At 42.0% G+C, this 23,770-nt stretch overlaps 1 protein-coding gene across 11 annotated transcripts in view; it reads left to right on the forward strand.

Annotated features, from left to right (window-relative positions):
• ARID1B (AT-rich interaction domain 1B) overlaps positions 1-23,770 on the forward strand; it is a 437,019-nt gene that overhangs the window by 387,653 nt on the left and 25,596 nt on the right. For 8 of the 11 annotated variants that reach the window (XM_055391577.2, XM_063707978.1, XM_063707980.1 and 5 more), the window contains 4 exons: positions 6,982-7,127; positions 13,960-14,069; positions 14,796-14,954; positions 20,936-21,145. In XM_055391577.2, the coding sequence (XP_055247552.1) occupies positions 6,982-7,127; positions 13,960-14,069; positions 14,796-14,954; positions 20,936-21,145 (625 nt within the window). The remainder of the gene's footprint in view (positions 1-6,981; positions 7,128-13,959; positions 14,070-14,795; positions 14,955-20,935; positions 21,146-23,770) is intronic. The other 3 variants (XM_063707979.1, XM_063707982.1, XM_019029495.4) reach the window with 1 other exon arrangement.

Below are 23,770 nucleotides of genomic sequence, written 5' to 3' on the forward strand. Positions count from 1 at the left end.
TGGTAGCTGCTCCAGCTTGTCTGCTAGCACTGAATATATGGAAGCTTTCTTTGAGTGAGCAGGCTGCCTCGAAAACAGGTCACATTCGCCAGTGGAGGAAGACTTAGACAAGACTCACAAAGTCTTATATAGAGGGTTCCTGCATAGGGAGGAAAGATGACCCCAAACCTCTGCTTCCTGACCTGAGAGTCCACCTGCCTGTGTGACGCTAGGTGCTCAGAGGCCTGTCCAAAGCCAAACCCTGTCCACATGTCCAAAACTAAGCCCACGCTTTCCCCTGATGTTCTTTATTCCAGTGACTGCTCCATTATCTGCCCATCGCACAAGCTGGACACCTAGGAGACAGCTAGGCACAACTTTTCTTTTCCCCAGAGGACCTAATTCATCACCAAATCCTGTCCGTTTCATCTCCACGACATTGCTCAACTCTCTCTTGTGCTCCACCACCTGTTCCAGGGCGCCATCATTTCTTCCTTGGTTGTGGTAACAGCCTCGTAACGGTCAGCCCCACATTCGTTCTTCTTGCCTCCGATGTGTTCTTCCCAGCATGGCCAGAGAACAATGTCTTTAAAATAAACATATTTTAATGCCATTGCTCCTGCTTAAAAACCCCAAGTGTCTTCCTGTTTCTCTTAGGATAAAGACCAAACCCAGAGAACCACAAGCCTGGCCCCACACCACTCTCGCTTCTTATTTTGCTCTACCACATTTTCTCCTGGAGAGGGCCTCCTGGATGCCCCAGGGCCCTTGAATTTGCTGTTTCTCTTTTCTCTTCTCCTTACCTGGTTAATTCCAGTGGATTGATCCCTCAGATCTGAGAGATGGAGGGGACGTCATCCCTTCCTTGGGACCTTTTCCTGTGCTCGCCTTCCTGTGAGCTCACATAACACACAGACCTCTCCAAGCCACGCATGTGGTCGCAGCTTCACACTCGCTGCCCTGGTTGTTTGACTTTGGTTGTGTTTGTTTTTAGTCTTGGCCCGCTGTTGTGCTCATTCCTCTCCCATACTTATCTTAAAATACTCATCTTGGACAAATGATTATAACTGTCAACTAAGCAGTAGGTATTTCTGATTAATTGTAATTACTTCTAGCATGTCTCCCTGAGCAAAAAGGGTAGAATCTATTTTTTTAGTAGCATATGGTTATATACTTTTACAGGAATCTACATTTTTAAATAAAGGCACTTCTATTCTTTGTCTTTTGTCTAATGAGACAAATGCTACTTTACCGCCACAGGATTGATTCCTAGCCAGAGCCACTGGCTTGTTGAAATTACATTATTTTGCCACCAGAATTGCTAATGCAGTTGTTGTTGCAAGCACGCTGATGGATTAGCCACACCAAAAATTGACCAGGGCTTGACAGTCTTATTTTCTGTTTTGATTGTATATATTTTTTTTTTGGCGGGGGAGGGGGGCACATAGTAGTTTTCCCTCTTAAAATATTAAATTTAAAATAACCTCGACTGAGTTTCTCCTTCTCAGTACTGCTTTGGAAGAGAGTCACCATGTAATTCGGGTTGAAAATCTGTTTCACCAGTGATGCTAGATACATGTGTGAGAAGAGTTTGTGTTTATAAAACATTTTATATAGGGCATCCTGTGTAATGTTAATGTATGCAATTGGATCTCTCCAAAGGAATAAAGTAACACATTTAGAAATCAACTGCTGGAATTGGAGCTTTTCAAGGTTTTGAGTACTGGTTCTGATGACTCTTGGGTTTAAGGGATAAAGTGCCCCAAGTTTTAGTGTTAGCCTAGTTTATGTTGTTAGTAAGCAATCTTTTCTGGCTTCATAACCCAGCTACATCTACAGTGACAGTCTGTATAGAGAAAGTTATGCACACCTGGCACTCGCACTCATTTTCCCAATAAAGCGTGCACTGCGTGATGCTCATTCCGAACATAACTCAAGGGTGGTAGTTGCAGTGGATGTGCTGGAGCTTCCCCCGTGTCTGCCACTGGGATGGGACTTTAAAGTGGCTTCACTCACAGCGTCTCCATTTCTTCTGTCTGTCCCTACCCTTCTCCAAAGAACTGTATCAGAAACCCATTCATTTTAAAGATAACCACACACTTCACCGTCTGTCACTGTTGAGAAAATACAGTGTTGATTGCTAAGATGATAAGGCCTAAATACTCTTCTCTAAAGCATCAAAATTATTTAAAGTTTAATGTAGTTGACTTTAAAACCAGATATTTAGAAAGATGTGGGTACTGCATGAAATTTCATACTAATATTTTTAACTGCTGAAAGCAAACTGTAGTGGGAAGTGATATTCCTCTTTCTGTTTTCACACTGAACCATTGGAAATAGTCACTTGAAAACTGGTGTTTGCTTTGGGCTTTTTTCCCCAAAGACAGCCCTTTGTTGGGATATGAATATGTAATGTTTGAGAAATCTCCAAAGTGAATAAAAGGAAAAAGTAAAAAAGCTGTTGGGGTATGTGTGCAGCCCGTGGGCAGGAATGAGGAGTGCTGTAGGGAAAACTCACAGGTCCTGCTTTCTCAATTATTCTCCCTGTAATAACCTGGCTTTGCTTATAGAATGACAGTTTTTAAATACCTCTGGTCCCAACCAGATTTAAATAAAGTTCTTCTGATTATTCCGCAGGTCAGCATGTTTAAGTAATAACTCCCCAATTTGAACATTGCCATTTAAGAGGAGGAGGGAGCGGTGCTATGGTCTAACCCTGGCCCAGGCGAGCGCAATATCGGCATCCTGGGGTCTGGGGTCAGCACCACCCAACCAGGGTCACCTCCACAGTGTGCATCTACTGAATTATTGTAAATGTTTGTCTCCTTACCCCCCTGAGATGTTCCTAGGCAGTCATTTCTACAGCCATGGACTCGGCATCTGCAGAGTCAGGACAGCTGTCCTTTGTAACAGACAGGAAGCCCGCAGGCCCCCTGGAAGCCAGAGCCCAAGGGTCCAGGGGGAGGCTTTGCTTTTCCGGGTACAGCTTAGGTTTCTGTAGGGTTTCACATTGGAAACATTCTGCTCGTTTCAATTCATGTTTTTGCCTGTTTTTGTTTTGTTGCTTTTCAAAAAAGCAACTGATTTACTTCTTAACACTCCTAATTCATTTGGAGCCGTCCAAATGTTGTGTTGGTCAGAAGGGGCTCAGCAGCCAGGGAGCGCTGCTCTGGAAAGGACCCAGCTGCTGCTGAGGTCGCCTCGAAACCCAGGTCGCTGTGGTCTCGGGCATTGTATTTTCAGCCCCACCAAACAAGGAGCTTTTTGTTGTGAGCCACAGACTCCTCCTAGGTTAGCAACACCACGCTGAGCAGGGGTGCTGGGTTAGTTAGGGCGGCAACCATCTTAGGAGTCCATCCACAGCCCACTGTCTCCACTAACCAAAATCAGTGGCGTGCAGTGCGAGCCTTCTTTTGGTATCAGGCCCATGTTGCTTGTTCAAAATTACCAAGACTCTTGGCAGTAGTGTCTCAAGCAAGAGCAAATAGGATTTCCTCTGCAATGGTGAAAGACTGGCTCTCCCCACCCAGACAGGCACCCACTGCTCTGTCCTGGCCACGTGTGGCCTGTGCTGCTGGGAGGACTCACTTCCTGCCCTGGAGGCCCAGTAGGCCTGCAGCAGGTGTCCAGGGAGCTGTTGTATTCATGTCTCCCACTACCCCTCACTGTGGCCACCTCCCTGAAGCCCGTATTCCAGGACTCCCAGAGAGTTTACACCCTCTGGTTTGTCATCTTTTTACAACCGCAGGGCCATACACCAGACAGATGGAAAGGCATGGTGCAGCAGGCTGCCAGGAGCCAGGCACTTGGTCTCACTGAGTGTTAGCAGTGTTAGAGTCCCATAGAGAAAGAAGTGTAGTATACCACACTGATAGTAGGTTTGGGGAATTCTATTTCTGCTACTTACTAGCTGTGTGACTTTAGGAAAGTTACTTAACCTTTCTGATCTTTATTGCCTTTATTAATATATGAGCATAATTCCACCCACCTTCCTCTAGGAATCTAAAACATTAAATGTGTATGCCTAGAATGTGCACCAGGCATGCGGTAAATACTTAATAAATTACTGTCACCATCATTACCAGCCCCTCCCTGTTCAGTTGTAAAAAACTGAAATCCAAAGGACCAGAGCTCCCAGAGCTCCAGTGACAGAGTCAAGACCCCTGGCTTTTTAACCAAACTTTTAAAACTACAGATGTGCTTTAATTAAGGACCATTGTAACCAGCAACTGACATCCAAGGCATGGACCTCATTGTTAGTTTAAAGGTATTTCTTAAAACCTGTAGTGTGTGCCTTCATCATCTTCTGGTGATTAAAGATGGACAGTGCTGTCCTGGGGGAGAAATCCTAGATGAGGGTTGGATGATTACTTCATTCAGTCATTTGCCTGGTGGATTTTCTATTCTGATTCTCTTTTTTACCTTAGTATAAACAAGTGTCTCAAGGAACCATTAGTTTCATACATGTTAGTTACACTATATATGAGATGGAATTTAATGGAAGCTTGAAAAGGCGACCATCTTTGTAATGCCTTTTTTCAAGAATAAAAATGTTCTGTAGTAATTCATCCCTTTAACAATTTTTTTTCTTTTTTTTAGTAACTCTCATGTGCAAGGGATTAATTAGGCCCAGATCCTCCTCTCAGGAGGCTTCCATACCTAGAAGAACCAAGACATGCGTAAATTATTTTAACATACAAAAGAAAGAGGTCAGTGCTACAAAAGGTATAGATGAAGCTAAGTGGAGAGGCAGGGTTTACTTTCAGGAAGGATGACAAGGACAGCCATCACAGAGCAGTGGCCACTAAAATGCATCTTGGAGAATGGGCCAAAATTGGCTGTGACTTGGAGGCAGTCACTGACATGGAAGTAGCCTTCCAGAAAACATAACCGTCCACAAGTGAAGGTGCTCTTCAGCGATTGTCTGCTAAGACACTGAGAGCAGTCCCATCAGGTGCCACTTTTGAAGCAGTTACCTAAATGCTCAATTGTCCCTTGTTTGAAGAACACCTCAGAAGGGATACTTCTAAGGTACTTGAGTTAATGCCAACACTCTGCAAGATGATGTGAAGCCCTGAACCATATAGGGATGTGTTTATAGCTACTGTGCAATTGTGTGCATGAGTATGTGATGACCTAGAGGTTAATCAGAAGCTGTCGGATGATCTCAGATCTGTTCTTAATGAACTCCAAGGGGTATTCTAATTCTGATTTAGCAGTCTGCAGTTATTCAAAGTGGACCGTCAGGAAGCTAAGAATTGCAGGCTAAAGTAACGCCCATTTCTCCCTGAGCCACCCTCATACCTAAGAATCTTTCAGCTTCTAACAGTGTTCTTTCCAAGCCATCATGGTACATTAGATTGTACAGAATTTCTCTAGTTTGTCTAATATTTAAAGTAGACCAGTTATGGCTTTGATAGCTTGATTTTGCAGATGGTCCATGTTTGAACTTTTTGTACAGAGGTTTTTCAGTTGAGTCCACTGAAAATAGGTAAACAAAAGGAACAGTATTTAAAAAAAAAAAAAATGGTTTATGGACCAGACATGGTGGCTCACACCTGTAATCCCAGCACTTTGGGTAGGCATATTGCTTTGAGCTTAGGAGTTCGAGACCGGCCTGGGCAACATGGCAAAACCCTGTCTCTACAAAAATACAAAAATTAGCTGGATGCTGTTGGCTCACACCTGTAGTTCCAGCTATTTGGGAGAGTGAGGCGGGAGAGTCGCTTGAGCCTGGGAAAGCAGAGGTTGTAGTGAGCCAAGACTGCGCCACTGCACTTCAGCCTGGGCGACAGAATGAGACCCTGTCTCAAAAAAACATAAAAATAAAAAAATAAGATTTATGTTAATCTTTTAAAGGATCTCATTTTAAAATGTCAACTATTATACCAAGTGATAGCTTAATGGTGGTGGAGGGGGTTGTGATTAATTTGGAACAGATAGGCAGGGTGTCTTTGGATTTGTACCCCTCTTAATAGCGTGTACTCCTAAGATGAAACATGAGTAGCCAAAACTTTGAAAAATTTTTTAAAGGTATGCTCTTTACGTAAGAAGAGCTTGACTACAATGGTGGACTCTTTTGACGTTTTTGCCACCTTGCTATCATTTCTGTTTTTAGGGCAATCTCTACACCACTGTGCAGTTAAAATCTCTCCCCCATCTCGTTACCAACAGTCAGAGAATTGACATTGTGTGACAGTTATCTGCTTCAAATCAGAGAATACTCTTGACCTCTTTGCAAGAGTGAAGAGAAGTCTGACAGGGCGTAAGACAAAACTAACAAGACTAAGTCACCAAGACCGCCTTGTAGGTCTGCACCACCCTGGGGACGGGTGACTGCATGCTAGGGACACGTGCAGCTGATCTAAGTGCCCATCCTCCTCTGTAACGTAAAAAGCCCAACCAACAAGAAGTGGAAGTCTGATGTCTACTGTGGCATTTTAATGTAGGGAAATTGGTATGTTTTTAATAGAACCTAATTACCAAAGTTAAAGAGTAGGGTCGGGGAGAGTTTTGGAAGTGCTTTCTCCCATATTCATTATATCAGAAAATTTAGGTCAAAGAAGTTTTTTTAAAAAACATTCCCACACTGCCCATTTGTTTTTCATTTCTTAACCTTTGGGTTTTTATGTGAGGATACTAAGTAGTGTTAATAGTCAGAAGTTAATTTTGCTTGCTTTTGTAATTCCTGTTCTTATTTCAAGTTCCCCCTTTCTTGCTTATATTCCTCTATATAAATAATAACCTGGAACACTTGACATGATTAAAAATGTGTAATTTACTTGCAGAACTTGTAATATTTGGAATTGTAAAGGGGTGTATTAAAGAGTTACCTAGCAATAGAATTCAGCCTTTCTCTCCAGGAAATAATCTGTTTTACACAAACATGAAAAGTTATAGCCCCACCCCTTACATAAATGCATTAGTAGAAATGACTGCCAGGGCAAACCGCTGCTAATGTGCATGGTCGGTATATGTGTGCTGTGCTTTCTCTTCCTGTAGGCAAGGCAGTTTCCCCGGCATGAACCAGAGTGGACTTATGGCTTCCAGCTCTCCCTACAGCCAGCCCATGAACAACAGCTCTAGCCTGATGAACACGCAGGCGCCGCCCTACAGCATGGCGCCCGCCATGGTGAACAGCTCGGCAGGTAACCTTGGCAGCTCTGTGCTCCTGAGCCCCTCTCTCTCCCCTCTCCTCCTCTTAGGCTCCACCAGTGAATCTGCCTAAACGGCCCGAGAAGGTGGATCAGTTGGCGAAAGTGGGAATCATACTACTTTTCTGCTTCTCAGAAACTTGCTGCATCTATTTAAGACTTGAGAATTACATTATATTTTATGTAAATTATTTTTATTCAATCTGTGTTTGTATAACAAGTGGACATATTTCAAGTATTATTGGAGATTGTTAAATAAGCACACTAAGTTCTCTTTCTCTTTGGGAATTATTAGTATTGGAAGATCCTCAAATTCTCTCCATTTGGTAGTGGTGGAGACAAACATTTCGAATTCACATTTCAGGGGAAATCGCTGGAAGGGCAGAGCAAGAGGGGTTTGAAGTACTTTTTACATTTAGGGAAACACCTCTAAATGTATGCTCGGAAGTAGCTGCTTCATAAATGCTCTGTGCAGATTGTCTCTATTGGGAAACTGTTTTAAATGTTTCATGATGTTATTTTAACCCATTTTATAATCTCCACAGTAGCGTTCTTAAAAGTCATGCCTGATGATTGCAGTGGATGAGTAGCCAATGTGTGGAAAATATCAAGAGTGTCTGAAACTGCATATCTCCCATGATCTTAGACTCTTCAAGACCCTTGAACCCCCTCCTCAGGTTCTGTAACTACCTAAAGGCAATGAGTACCACTTTTTACATAAAGTGATGTGTATTTCCAGCGACCTGTTACTCTCTGTCACATGTTAAAATGGATCTCACGGGAGGATTCCCTCCTTCAGAGACTGCAGGGCGTGGCTTAGCCAGTGTGCATCCCGTGATGCCCCGTGATGCATTAGGAATGCATGGGACAGCCAGATCCTTGGTTCTTTCTGATTACATTTTTTCATTTCTTCTGCCTTTCACCTCCTTTCTGGCCTCTCTGTCTTTGAAAGGCCTCCCCAGAAGTTCATGTTTCTGTGTCCGGCGGAACAGCCAGTGAGAGGCTGGGCTCGCCTCCTGTCTGAGCTTCTGCGTGTTGATTTCTAGGACCTAATTGAAGGGTGACATTCCATGATGATTTCTCTTGAAAGATTTGTGAAAGAGGAACACATAGAAACTAGTGGTAAAAATGAAGGTTTTTAAATAAATAAAATAGCCCTTCCTGATGCTGCGTTGAGTGCTTCTCCATCACAGTTTGGTGGATGTTTTACATTCGAGATGAAGGTGAAAAGCTTGCAGGCAGCCTGTTAGCTGGAAGCCTCTTCTTTCCCTAATTTCCCTAACCAGTGCTGGCCCAGGTAACAGAGTATTGGGTTGTGACATACTATGTTTTGTCTGACTTGCTGGAATAAAATTACTTGAGAGCATTGAAACCACACAATCAATTTTCACCTAATATCAGCAGTGCTCATTTTCCCCTTCTTCCTTTGGACCCCAGAGCCACAAAAACAACCAACAACAAGCAGATGGCCCAGTGCCCTGCCTCAGAAGATTTATGTATTCCTAAGGAATAGCCAGCTTAATGGAGATTCACAGAGAGGGTTTCTTTCTATTCTTATTATTCAGATAATTCAGCTATTCGTTATTCCGTACAGAGGAAATCTGTTCAGTGAAAGGCCGTCCATCCTCACTATCTTTTGTATGGGGTGGTAGTGTATTTTTTTTACTGCATTGTACATTTTGAAACATTGAATTTTTAATAATTTAAACATTTATCCAGTTTTCCTCTACACGTTGATCTGATTTTATCCCACCTTGATTAAGTGAAATGCATAACAGAAGAGGACTGGCCATTTAGCACTGGCTGTGCACCTAGCAGCAGGTACACGTGAATCTGCTGTTACTGCGTTCTGATCTCTTAGAGAGACAGGAGTGACGCAGAGCGTTACAGCACAGCCCCTGTGAGCGTTGGGATGCAGGAGTGTCTACCTGACTGCACAAGAGATGGGCCAGAAATGGTGGAATCACCATCACTCCAGTCTCCTTGGTTTGGGCCCATGGAGATAAATTACCAGTGCTAACAGCAAAGCGTTTCTCCATCAAAATATACTTTTGGAGAAAGCGAGGACAGCACAAATGATGGCCAGGTCTGGTGGTGGAATTTTCTGAACCTCAGCAGCCAGTGCAACCAGCATTCCAGCAATTCTCTTCACCGAGTTCAAACAACTGTGTTGTAGACAGTGTACGGGGCCAAAAAAAAATCCTCCTGTGTAGTGACAAATTGTTACAGGCTTCAGTGAGCAAGTAATTATTTAAATGGAGTCAGTGTGAGTATAAATGTGACAACTATTTCTTCACTTAAAATGCCAAGGGAAGGAGGATGGTAAGCAGTGGGAATTTTTCCTTCTAAAGAGCTTTTTTGGTTTTGTTTTGTTTCAATTATTTAGATTAAAAGGTTAGAATTATGTATTACTGTGGACAAAATTACAAATCACTGTAATACAATACATGTGTGATTGGTTAGGTTTTACTTATTTGTGTTGAGTTTTATAATATTCATTAGTCGTTTGCACTTGTCTGCATATAAACCGTCATCTTAAAGTGGACATCTAAATTCCAAAAACTTTATCTCCCATCTGTGGTTCTAAGTTTGCCTCACCAGACGCTACTCTACAAAATGTAGGGCATTTCTCCTACTGCCACCTATAAATAGCACAGGAGCGGCCATATGTGCTGCTGGAACCAGGCTTTCTCACAGAGAGCCCTGGGCACATTCCAGAAGTGAGTCCTTCTGCTAACCTAGCACCACTCAGTCCCAAACGCAAAGTGTCCCGTTAATGCCCTGCCAGTACAGGGTATCCCAGCTCCAGTAGGCCTTTACAAAGAAAAAGGCAATCACACTACCACAAAAAGTGAGAACCTCCTACCTCCGGACCTCCTGCAGTGCTTGTTAAAACTACCGATTCCGGGGCTCCCTTCAGAATTCTTGAGGTGGGTCCAGGAATCCGCACCCCTGACCACTCCCGCAGGTAGTTTTCATGCGTGCAAGCTCAAGTTTGAGAAGCGCCAATGTGGAGGTATTTTGCTCAACAGTCTCCTGGCAGATCTGCTGCCAGCTTTGTGGGGCATTAGCTGTTTACCAGATGATTTGCTGTTTTGAAATTGAAAAAAAGAAAAGATTCACAAAACTACTCCTAGAATATCAATCTTCTAGCTGGATCACTGTTTTCTGTCTTGGGACTTCAGGGTCTCTCACAAAGGAAGGTTTGGGTCTTCAGCCTCATTGCGAGGGGCTGGTTGTCCGGGTTGTTTGTAGAGGTTGCTGGGGTGCTCACTTGCATGCTTGCTCTAAGGTAATGATTTCAAGTGAATTGCTGCCCTCCCACCATATACAAAGGACTTGTTAAAAGGGTTTTGATAAGTTATGAAAACCAAATCTCTTAAACTGGGGGAAATTAGATCCTGAGATTATGCCAAAGTATGTGGATGGCTCCGGACTCTGTAGGTGGCTGGGGGAGCTGGTTTCCTTGGAAAGCCACCCAGCATGGCCAGTGTCTGGGGGTGGCCACAGTGGGGAGGGGGCACTGATGGCAATGACGGGGTATGCAGGGCCTCCAGGGTGCTCGCTGGCCCCGCCCTGTGCCGTGGAGGGTCCTCCCAGTCAGGGCTGTCAGGGCCTTGCGTATCCAATGAGAGCGATGCGTCTCCCGAGCCGTTCTTAGATCCTGTGTGTGTTACCTTCACAGTGGACTTTCTGTCTTGGCACATGTAAACATAGTCATGAACATCCACGGATGTACATAGATCAGCCCTCTGTGTTTTCAAAAACAAGAAATCAAATATTTTGCAGTCTGGTATATTACCATGAAATGAAAAGAACTGTGCATTTCTGACCTATTTCACCATCTTCTGGAAATGATTTTGCAGACTTGTAAGGAGACTGAGTAAAGGAAGAGGAAGAAAGCAGGCATGAGTGTTGAAGTTCGGTTTGACTCATGTCATATGTTCTTTACGTTCCTTTTGAATATATTAAATCCAGTGTGGAATAGCTGCCTTAGGACCTTGACCCACACTTACTTTAAGAAATCGTTCTAGTTCTTAAATTTCAATGGTAAAGCCAGAGGCTGGTGCTTGAAAAGTATTTACAGTGCTCAGGCAGCACTTTCTGCAGTTACAGATTCTTTACTGCCCCTTTTTATGTCTGAACTTTACATACTGGATTACTCGTGTCAATAGGAGAAGGAACAGTGCCTTGATTTAACACATCCTTGTAATAGTCGTGGTCCTTCTCTTCTGGGAAAGGAGAAGAAATAGTGCCCCTGGAGTCCCATTGCCTTGGGAGGCATATGGCTCGTTTCAGTGATTCCTTGAGAATTCTGGTAAGAAGTCAAAAATAAGCATTTAAATAAAAAGAATAGTAAAAACCACAGTAAGGAAAGAGCTTCTGATCCATTTAGTAAAATAAAACATACATTTTATAAGGTAGAAATATTAAATAGAACCATTTATTACTCTAAATTCTATCCTTATTTATCTCTCAAAATAATAGAACAGTGCCACTTTTGATAATTTTTCTATTTGCACACCCAAAATGCCTGTTTTAAAATATATAATAGAGAATGAAGAAATTTGGGGAATTTCAGACCAACAATATGTTTATATTCATGTAAGTCTGATTTTCAAATCAGTGTAAATTGTCAGTAATTTCCATAATACATATTGGCCTAGTTCTGTATGCTTACAAGTTGCGTTTGTGTACACTAACACATTTAATGCGTAAAATAGAATCTTACTATTCCTGCCTTCAAAATAATATTCATACATAATTTATTGTAAATACTGACAAAACTACCACTTAAAACCATTGGAGAAGCTCGATGCCACAGAAGCCATGTGCCCATGACTTTACCACTTTCTCTGGAATTGTTTTGGCTGTCATTCCTTTGAACCCGCTCTGAATCAACTAGCCAGGACATGTGGACTCGCATAAATAAGCCCCTCTTTTCGCACTCATCCTGCTCTTTTATCCTTCTATTCTTCTGAAAAGGGTGTTTTTTAATGTACAGGTTTACTAATTCATATCTCGTTAGACCCCAGAGACAAAACTGCGTGGAAGCAGTCCAGTCCGCTGCTTTGAACAAGGCGATCTTCGCGGTGTAATATCTCTCAGCTGCTTGAGGTTTCACACATTCACAAAAATAACAGCATTTTTAGCTGATCCCAATAGATTTTTCTCTGCAGCTGCATCACTTGAAAAAGCTTTTTGTTCCAGTTCTTAAAGTCTAAGTATTGAAAGTAATTTGAAAAAAAGAAAAACATCCCAATTATGATTTGTGTGTGTTGTGATGACTTCAAGGACTGACTGGGCTGCAAATGGGCTTTGAAAAACAAGCCAATGCGCCCGTGGAAAAGACGGGATTTCAAAGTGTATTGTTGAGTGTGCTGATGTAAACTCATGGGCACGTGGCAGGGCAGGCTGTTTTGGCAGGACCTGTGGTCTCAACCTGCAGTGATGCTAACGATATTAGCAAATTAGCACCACAAAGCTTGCCAGCTAATTCACCAGAGCCTGCTCACTCTCTCACTGCTGTAATTAAAACTAATTATTTTCTAAAACATAGTAATACATGAATATGTGCAATAATCATTTTGTAGTGGGCAATCTGCGGAGCCTTTTTTAAAGCTTTTTTTTTTTCTTGGCACATTACGCTACATGTGTCCCGCCTTGGTTGAGCCAGCACTTTCATTTGCAGAATGTAGAATGGGCCCTGTTCATCAAACCTCAGGTTTATTTTCATCTGAAATAGGCCTGGTTTCTGGTTCTTCCCACTCATGTATAAGGCTCATCATTCTCTCCCGTCTCTCTCCTTCCCTCTCTTCCTCACTCTGACTCTTCACATCTGGTTGGTGCCTCACTCGCAGCCCCTGCAGCCCAGTGTTGCGCAGATGGTTTTCACAGTGGGGTTCTGTAGAAATTCAGCTGTTATTCCCTGGATAGCTACACTGATTCCTTACTCTAGTCTTGTTCTTCCACTAAAAAGAAATCTAAACCCATATTTTTAACCTGAAAATGTCTACTGGTATCTGCAATGAATGTGGAGAAATCAGTTGTTCTATGGTGAACCTTTGATGCTAAAGCCTAAATAGAATTGACTGGATTTCTGAGCCTAGTGCTAGAAAATGTGGTGTTGACTCTGGAGCTGCTGTGGGCCTCTGACCTGGGCATTGAGCTGCTGTAAGGGTTGATGACCACAGGCTCTCAGACAGACTGAAAGGATCCCAGCACAACTGCAAAGTAATCAGAAATCCTTTCCTTCCAAAATTTATTTTTAATTATATTGTTTTTGAAGCCATCTGCTGTGATTGTCTTCCCTTATTGTTGACTAGACTACGTGCAATAGATAAGGTTTTCAAAAGAAACACTGTGAAATGTCAAATAATTTTGCAAACTATAGATTATTTGCACTTATGAAATTAAGAAGGCGCTAAATCCTCTAGGACCTAGATAGAAAATACGCACACCCAGTATTTGCCTCCAACTCCTGATTAGTAATTTAAACATTTGCCTTATTTCCACTTGTTGCCTACTCTTTTAAAGGTATAATAATTTTGAAAAAATAATATTGATATAAGTTGACCTTCATAGGTTTGGGTCTTAAGCACACAGAATGACTGCCCTTTTTTTTAGATAAAAAAGGATTTTGCCAGAATGCGGTGCTGTTTGCATTTCAGAAATTAATGTGCTCCCCATTACAATTTCTTTTTTCTTTTCTTCCTTCAAGGGAAATGCGAGGGCCTCCTGCTTCACTCTGTAACTTGTGTTGGCAGGAGTACAGTCTGACGAATCACACATATAATCCTAAACTCTTTCTCCTGTTTTCGATTAGCATCTATGGGTCTTGCAGATATGATGTCTCCTGGTGAATCCAAACTGCCCCTGCCTCTCAAAGCAGACGGCAAAGAAGAAGGCACTCCACAGCCCGAGAGCAAGTCAAAGGTACTTCCTTCGCCTCTGCACGCGGTGTGGGGTCTGCCTAGCAAAAAGCTGCCATGTCGTTCTCTCTTCACTGGTGTTGGCCGACACTTTTTTTTCATTTGGTCTCCTCTGCATGCCTTCATTTTGTGCAACATGTTTGTAGTCTTCTTTTCTTTCCCCAGCCCCTTCATGGTGTGGATCTGAAAGTTACTAGTTCTTATGGCATTAACTCACGGTTGGGGGAGAGGGGTGGAGGGACAAGACCCACCTAAGAAAAATGCTTCGGGGTGGGGAGAAGTAGGGGTCCTGCCTGGTTTCGGTACTTGCAGCCATTTTCTCTGCCTTCAGTTTATAGCTTCCTGTTTTGGCCGCCTCAGCAACAACAACATACTTAATATTTTGCTTTCCTGCCTTATTTGATAAATAAGGTGAACAGCTTTTTTTTTTTCTTTCTTTCATAAGGGGTAACCCATGCTTAGCATTCCATGTAAGCTTGAAGTAAGCATGGTGGCGTACTGGCCTTCTCCAGCATCCAGCAGACTTACCCAATTATACTAATTAAGAATGTTGTTTTAATACCTTTATCTATGTGTGGTATTGTGTGTTTGTTTGTACATGTCTTTATATATATATATATATAATATATATAAAAAAATTAGTTTGTTAAAGTGGATGTACTTTTTGTTATTTTAAATAAAGTTTGCCCTACCTTTGTCATTTTTTTTTTTTTTTATTCCTCTACCACAGGATAGCTACAGCTCTCAGGGTATTTCTCAGCCCCCAACCCCAGGCAACCTGCCAGTCCCTTCCCCAATGTCCCCCAGCTCTGCTAGCATCTCCTCATTTCATGGAGATGAAAGTGATAGCATTAGCAGCCCAGGCTGGCCAAAGACTCCATCAAGCCCTGTAAGTGGCTCTGGTTTTTTTTTGTTTTTTTTGTTTTTTGTTTTTTTGGGGTTTTTTGATAATTAATTAATTCTACTTGAATGCTTGCTTGTTTATTTGTTTTGTAAGACTTTTTCTTCATTATCCATGAAAGGGTTTTCTTTATAAATAATAATATTAGTGACAAAATGAATAAAGTTTGCGTGCATCAAAGAAGTTGATTTCTGGTAATGAAAAAGCTGTTATAAAGAAACATCTCTATACAAAGCATGCAAGTGTGTTAACTGGGTCCAAACTCCTTCACACAGTGACTTTTTTAAAATGTCTGATCCATTATGCACTTATAGAAGATTCTTCAAATGCGTTACTTCTCCATTTATATGGGAACTAATAGCAGCCATTGACTGAATGATAAGTTTGGCCCCTGACCTGTATTTTGCATGTTCTATCTATTTCAAAACTGCCTACCTGAAAGAAGTAAATACTCAATTTGGGTATGGTTTAGTGTAACATCAGCCCTGCTTTATTTTTAACCCACTTGTCTGAAATTAATAAAAACGTACAAGTTGTTAGTATGTGAATGAATTTTTAGTTTAATAATGTGTACCTATGTTAGAATCAGTTGAGATAGAACAATTGTATTCTGCCCAAGACTGCTGATAATCTTGAAATTAAGTGTTGATTTTTGTATGATATATAAATTATAACAAAAATGTCATGGGTGTATCAGGGAATTTTGTAAGCCTCAATGTTCTTCTGACCCTAGAAGTGGGCCTTTAGTTTCCTACTAAAGAAATTCTGTACCATTAGAGAAAAATGGTACAGAATAAATGGTGCTGAAGCAACCTTTATTTTACATTCATATAAAGAATCAAAAGATCTTAAAAAAAAAAAACTTAACATGCAATTACTTGCCAAGAAGGCTTAATTAACATGCTCATTTCTGTAAGACGATGTATTGACGAGCACGGCTCAGGAAGGCAAGTTGGAGGCAAGAAGACCCTAGCTGTGCAGAATCTGGCAATCTAGTCAAAACCCCAAAAGGAGGCTGCTATTAATTATCCATTCACTGGTTTAAACAGATAGAGCCTGAAGGCTTGAAGAGTTGGTTGTTCTAGTAAATGTTTGTAAAATTCACATGCAGCTCTAGGATAACCAGCATTTTCCCTTTCAGAGGAGGAAAGGGCGATATTCGCTCTTACCTTCTCTGTAGCTACGTTTCGATTTTGCAGCACCCGTGATGAAAGAGAAAGCGCTTCTAGGATGGGTATAGCAGACAGTGCGCTTCTAGGAGGGGTGCATCCAAACTCGCAGGAAGGGGCGCAACTCCTGCATTTTGATGTCTTTGTGTTATTTGCTTTGAGTCTCAGAAGGCAGCCGACATTGTGTTTTTCCCTCATAGTCTACCCTGGTTTTTTGTTTTGTTTTCTTTTTTTAATAGGAAAAGCATTCCTGAATCAGTAATGCTCTCAAGTTAACAGGTAGAATTCAGATAACTTCTCAAAAGTATTTGTGTGTTGGCCCAGAGGGAGAATTTCAGAGGTTAAAAATAATAATCTTTAAAACTTAAGATAATAATTAAGGGCCGGGTGCGGTGGCTCACGCCTATAATCCCAGCACTTTGGGAGGACGAGGCGAGTGGATCACCTGAGGTCACGAGTTCAAGACCAGCCTGGCCAACATGGTGAAACCTTGTCTCTACTAAAAATACAAAAATGAGCCAGGCATGGTGATGGGTGCCTGTAATCCCAGCTACTCGGGAGGCTGAGGCAGGAAAATCACTTGAACCCGAGAGGCGGAGGTTGCAGTGAGCCGAGATCGTGCCACTGCACTCCAGCCTGGGCGACAGAGTGAGACTCCATCTCAAAAAAAAAAAAAAAAAAAAAAGATAATAATTAAGAATAAGCACTTATTAAAAACAAAGACTAATAATAGACCATATTATATTGTTTAAAACTTTTCATCTTGCTAATTTCATTGACTTATAAAGAAGGCTTGAGATAGTCACCATATTTTAATTCACTAGTTAAGATTATCTCCATCCACTGTAGGAGACTTTATCAAAATCTGACTTTCTCCTTTAATGTAAGACAATAGCAAACTGAATTATAAACTTTGTTTTCTGATTATAATTAAACTTGAAATTGTGTATTTTTTCTCAATATTTCCATATATATGATCTCTTCCTGTACCATGAATAGTTTTAAGAATTTGCAAGCAAACTTCTGGCTCCTGTAGTAGATAGGAACAAGAGAAGCTGAAGTTCACAGTAGTGGAAAATGTCAGATTATTGCTCTGTGTTGAGAAAACAGCCACTTTTTTGAATGAGATGCTAATTCAAAAAGGGGAGCAAAGGAGAGTATAATGAAGAACCTAACATTATCTCTGCTATCAAATCACTGCAAATACATGCAACCCCGGAATAGTTAACTGCTCTTTCTGAGATGCCACTTCAATTTGGGCTTAAAATTGCTCTTAATAGTGTCCTTAATAAAGCCTGTCTAACAGCAGGTCTGGAAAAGGCAAAATGATGAAGATGCTCTATGCTTTGACAGTGTACTGTGGACCAACATTGTTTTGTTACAGAACATTCTAAAATAAAAATAAACATTTGTCCATACACATACACATACACATATTACCAGGCATATGGTAAAGACTGCTGAAATGTAAATCTGCCTAAAAGACTTGAGGAAAATGTACTTATAGGCTTAATTAAAGTATATGCAAGGAAAACATTTGTGGCACCATAATAATGTCTTGCTGTAATTTTACAGCAATTTCCATTCCTTTTTCTTGCCTCCACAAAGTTTCACAGCAGTAGGATACAATTTTTACAACGCTGAGGCAGTACTAGGTAGGCCTTAGTGACTGGGAAAAGTGAACCCGTCTTTCCGAAGGGCGAGTTTGTTTGCCCACTGTCAGTGGGAGGAGTGTAAATGAAGACCTTTATCTAAAGCCAGTGTCTATGAACAAGGACAGTATGTTTGGAGCCTGGTCAGTGATGAGAGTGATAACGTACATGCTGTCTATTCACTAAGTCTTTAATTGCCCTCTGTTCAGACACCAAATATTGGCTGTGGTCATTGCCTGCCCAGTATGCGAACCATAAGCTGGGGTGGAGGCATTGAGTGCTGGCAGCAGACGCAACCTCTTGCTCAGCCTTCAGTCTTACTAGACTGTGCCCACGTTCACTCCACACCTTGCTCAGTGAAATCCTGTTTATAGGATATTTGAATCAGCTGTTAATTCCTGTTAGCATGTTGCCAAGCTTTTCACACCCTTTTTGTCCATTGGAGTAATCACTCATGGAAAAAAAAAAAATGCTATCACAGCCCTCCAGCATGCAGAGCACCGCGCTAAGTGTTGGTGATCAGCATCCACCCAAACCCTGCCTTGTGGAACTTAGAATCTAGTCGGAAAAGTGGGTGTCAGACAAATAGTTACGTGCAAAACATACAGTTTTACACAGTGTGTGACGTCGTGCTGCAAAGGAAAAGTAAAGCGTGTGGCAGTGGTGAAACTGAGGCCCTGGTTTAGCTGAGTGAGCCAGCCTCGGGAGGCCTCTTCGGAATTTATCACGTAAACTGAGGCCTGACCGTGTCAGTTCCCTGCAGATGCAGTTTCCTACATTATGGTGCCATAAAAATGCCTCTTATAAGATCTAAAAATTATGAAAAAGAACTATTCTCTTAGAAAGTATCTTCATTCAATTTTTCCAGTGTTATGACAACAAATTGAGACAGGCACAAGTTAATTAAGCTTAAGTTTATTTAACCAAGGAGAGAAAAGTTAATATATAGTCAAACTGTGTCCATCATTATCTCAGGCCTATTCCAGCTTGTAAGAATCCAGTCCCTTCAGAAGCAAGAACAAGCATTTCTGTGCCCCATTGCTCCATTCATGATTCTATTCATCCAGAACCACTCCCCAGTTTCAGTTTAGAGAGGACCAAACCAGGAACGGCAGATGGATCTTACAAACAGGATATTGGTTGAGCTAATTGGAGCAATTTTAAATTGAAATGATTGCTTTTATTTGTCTTATCTTTAAACTGAATCTCAAACTTTTACCTCAGTTTTTTACAAATAAAATGCAAGAGGGAAGTTGTTTTACTGTTAACTGATTATAGATTATAATGCCTTTTTCTTCATGTTCTTATTTCAAATTTTCACTTTTGAAAAACGTTGGACCCATTTTTTTAAGTGTAACTCCCCAAAGAAGAAAAAAACTCTATACTAAAATTTAGAAACCTCTTAATAATAACTGTCCCGTTAATAAAAAAGAAAACTCCATACTAAAATTTAGGAACCTGTTTTTAATAACTGTCCCATTAATGACGGCAGAGCTTCTGAGGTGCTGCCCGGATGAGAATCTTGTGTAAGGTGTGTTAGAGCAGCCTCTTCTCCTAGTCAAGTAGGCCTTGGGTACAAGAATATGAAAAATAAGCTTTAAAAACTTATTTGGATATATAGTTTCTATATTCTAAGTGTACATATGGGTTTATAGACATATATATTCACACATATATGAATATGTATACTTTTTATCTCTTATCTAAAGTGGTTTTTAAGTGATGTGAAGTTTAACCTCAGCATCAAAGTATATTCTAAAATATAAAACAACTATTTTTTATCATTCTACATTTTTTATTTACATCAACTGTATTACCCATTACATATTTGATAAAGAGGTTATGCCTCAGTAATTCTGAAGCTGAAGGCTTAGAATCTCAGCCCAGTGACTCTGGAGAATCACGTGTTAGTTAAAGGGAAAGCGGCGGCCTCACGTGCTGCGTAAGTTTCATTCTCAGGCATCCTTTCTGAGGGACCTACTTTTACTGGAGATCATTCTGCTAAATAAGGTAACATCTAGCCTCAATGGCAGTCATGTTAGTTAACCCCCTAAACCTTCAAAAATATGTTTAAAATTATATTAAGCTAAATAAAGAAAAAGAAAAGGAAAAAACTTAAGAATTCTGTCTGTAATAATTTCTCTATATTGCAAATAAGAACCTAGGTATGCATAAATAAATGAAGTAAATTATCGTTCCAAGAAATCTTTATTGAGAACTGAGAAAAGATTTTGTACAATAACCCTAGTATTGCAAATATTGTAAATATTTTTACAAATACAGAGATATAAATAAGAAAGGGAAGAGATACAGTTGGCCTGCCTAGGGCTAAAAGTGTTACCTGTCCAGATTATGTAATCCATGGAGTAGGCTTCAGGTGTTCAGAAACGGCAACTCTTGATATTTTAGTGTCAGGTAAAAGCAGGTACATAGAAACCCAAGAACTAGAGTATCAATATAAAACACATGAGCATATAAATACATGGGCATAAAAATAAATGTATATGTTTATCCATAAATCCCAGAGCTTTGGTTGACCCTTAGTTTATCTAAAAAAAAAACAAAAACAAAAAAAAAAACACGAGCTTATAACCCACACCACTGGTGCCCGTGACTAGAAATCTACCTTATATTTTTCAGCAAGCACCGTGTGGTTGCTCATGCTCCAGATGCTGTAGCATTTTAACGAAGACACCCTTTAGCCATTCTTGTTCTGACAAGGAAAAGTAGGAGTCCTTTTAATGTTTTGGGCTCTATAATATCACATGTAAAAATTTTAATTCACTATGATCATTCCATGAGCTAGAACCCTTTTATTTTTAAAAATAACATGAGGTGTCACTGGAATTTTGCCTTCTGGGATTCAACGCTTATATCCAAAAAGGGCTTTGTTCTTTTTTGTTTTTGTTTTTAAGTGTATAAAAGGGGGAGTTTGGGCCTTTTATTTAAAGTAAAAGTAAATTCCTAACTAAGAAAATGTATAGTTTGTGCCTGAACTAGTAGCCTTCATTCCTAATTGTTGTGTGATAGCAGTAGTTTTTAATCTCTTCTCTTCTTGTATTTGTTAGCTCATTACTTTTTTCTCACCTTCTTCCCTCTCCCTCTGCCCACCCATGCCCCACCTCCACATGCTGCTTCTGGGTACTAGAAGTCCAGCTCCTCCACCACTACTGGGGAGAAGATCACGAAGGTGTACGAGCTGGGGAATGAGCCAGAGAGAAAGCTCTGGGTCGACCGATACCTCACCTTCATGGAAGAGAGAGGCTCTCCTGTCTCGAGTCTGCCTGCCGTGGGCAAGAAGCCCCTGGACCTGTTCCGACTCTACGTCTGCGTCAAAGAGATCGGGGGTTTGGCCCAGGTAAGAATGAGTGAGGGAGGGGGTGAAAAAGGAAGCATTGTGGATAAGTTCTTACAGTGGCTTTCTTTGAATGTGTGGACTCATTTTTTTTTCTCACAAAGGAAAAGCTAAGCCTGTGTGAAAGTCGCCTTCCTGCAACCCACGTCTGTGTGCTGTCAGGGAGCACTGGGGGACCCTGGCTTTGCCACCAACTCGCAGCGTGACCTCAGCAGGTCATGTTCTTGGACCTCAGTTTCATCATGTGTACAGCGGGCCAGACTAGATTTTCCTGTAGGTTTTCTTACAGCTCCAGGATTCTCTGGAATCTGCCAGTAGTTCATAGTAAATACTCAGAAATGTTTTACAAATGACTGAATTAATTATCTGTGTCAGATATAAGTCACGTTTACTGCTTCCCTCTATCCAGAACAGGTTAGCAGGAAAATTAAGTGATACTTGTCAAACCATGCCCACAATAACTGGACAGTTAGGAGGGCCATTGCTGTGACCTCCAGCGGGCTAGGCCTGAGGTGTGACAGGGGAGCTGCCTGGGGTGCAGATTTAAGGAGCTATCCACTGTGTGCTAGCTTGACTCTCGGAGTGAGTGCGTCCTGAAGTCTCATACCCCAGGCACCGGCTTTCCTCACTGTAGCCCTCGCTCCTTAATCAGGAGTCTAGTTGTAGGACCACGCCCTGTCATAGGAACAGGGAAAAGGTACTCACTGTGTAACCTTTGTCTTTCTAAATACATGAGTCACCAGCCCCAAAACTCCTGTGTAACAAAATCAAGTACAGGATGGGGTGCGGTGGCTTACACCTGTAATCCCAGCACTTTGGGAAGCCAAGGCAGGAGGATCACTTGAGGCCAGGAGTTGCAGACTAGCCTGGGGAACCCAGTAAGACTTTGTCTCCATTAAAAACTACAAAACTTAGCCGGGCGTGGTGATGCACACCTATAGTCCCAGCTGTTCAGGAGTCTGAGGTGGGAGGATCGCTTGAGCCCAGGAGTTCAAGGTTACGGTAAGCTTTGATCACACTACTATACTCCAGCCTGGGTGACAGAGCAAGACCCTGTCTCAATAAAAAATAATATATTTTTAAAAAAATAGAATAATGCTGTAGCCCAGGGACACTCCCAGGGTAGTTGGTGGGGCCAGGTCTCTCTGACGTCAGACACATACTCTTCCCATTTGCCACTGGTTCTGGAGTCCAGCTATGCATTAGAATGGCCTGGGCAGCTTTTCAAAGCTGTCAGTACCTGGGCTACCACCCGACGACATCAATGAAATGAAACCTTCTGTGCCCAAGGTAATCTAACAGGCAGTCAGAATCAGGCGCCCTGCGCCCCACCAAGGTGGCGGGGGTCACTAACTATCCAAGGGCAAGTCATCTGCCCTGCGGGTGTCACTGACGGCCTACCGTGGTCTCAGTGCTGCGTCTCGGGGGAGAAAGGGGAGGCGTTCTTTGTGCTTAGCCTTCCCACTAGGTACCTAATCCATTCCATGGGGGAACTGAGACCTATGACAGAAAGAATTAGAGCTTGCCCAAGACGCTGCATAACCAGCTGCTAAGTCGTGTGATAGCACGTGTGAGTGAGGGTCAGCAAAGAGAATGATTGAGACACGCCTCTCTCTGACCTGGACTCCCTGACCTTTCCCCTCTGCACCTGGGCTCCTTTGCCTTCTGCCCCTGGACTCCCCTGACCTTTCTCCCCTGCACCTAGCCTCTTCTGACATGGATTTTTTGGAATCACCAGGACTGCTCAAACGATTAGATTTTATCAGCCAGCACAGGGTAGATAGTGTCTGGCTACTTCCTTACTGTGACTGTGTCCACAGTGTATATAACCAGGCTGGGTCTGTCACGAGACTCTCCGCAGGCTTGTAATGAGGGTTGCTGGAATGTAGCTGGGTTGCATCTTTGTCCCCACCCCATCATGCTGTCTACCTTGTGGGCATCAGATGTGGTTGGGAGCAGGTGCTGCCACCACACAAAGCTCAGCTCCCAGCCTTCCTTCTTAGGTCACACTGAGCAGTGCCCAGCTTGCCATTTCTGAAGTAACCCGAAGACCCACGGTTTGCAGCCCTGCATTCAGTGCCAAAAGAGGGCAGTGGTCATCTCCGGGAGCATCCACAATTTATTATACACCACCGAGTACTAAGTAAATAGACATAAGAGCCGTGTGAGAAAGTTTGAACCCAGAAATTTAATATTTCATTAAAAACCACTGTCCCCTTACCCCCTCCCTTGCCACACAACGCAGGAGACATCAAAAGACAAAACCTTCCCCAAGTTATTTGCAGATCCTCATGTTTCATTCATATGTTTAACCTTTCATAACCTGTTCCCAAGTGGGAATCAAAAGGTTAAAATAATGCCTCAGATCTTAACGTCACATTTCAGGAGTTCTCTTTCTTTCTCCTCCTTTTGCAACTGTGTTGTCTCCAGCCCTTTAAGCCTCCTTGAGTAAGAGCACCGCACAGGAAGGTGTGCACCTGCCCCGTCAGCAGGGCTGGTGGCCAGTGGCATCGCATCATGCTTTTTAAGTTGGGGGCCGTTGGTCCAGGGGCTCATTTGCCTTCGCACGAGGTGCCACTTTTGCTTTTGCCTGACACCCCAAACAGTCTTGGGGTGAGGGGATGGGTA

The sequence above is a fragment of the Gorilla gorilla genome, chromosome 5 (assembly GCF_029281585.2).
Source record: "Gorilla gorilla gorilla isolate KB3781 chromosome 5, NHGRI_mGorGor1-v2.1_pri, whole genome shotgun sequence".
In the NCBI taxonomy this organism is placed as follows: domain Eukaryota; kingdom Metazoa; phylum Chordata; class Mammalia; order Primates; family Hominidae; genus Gorilla; species Gorilla gorilla.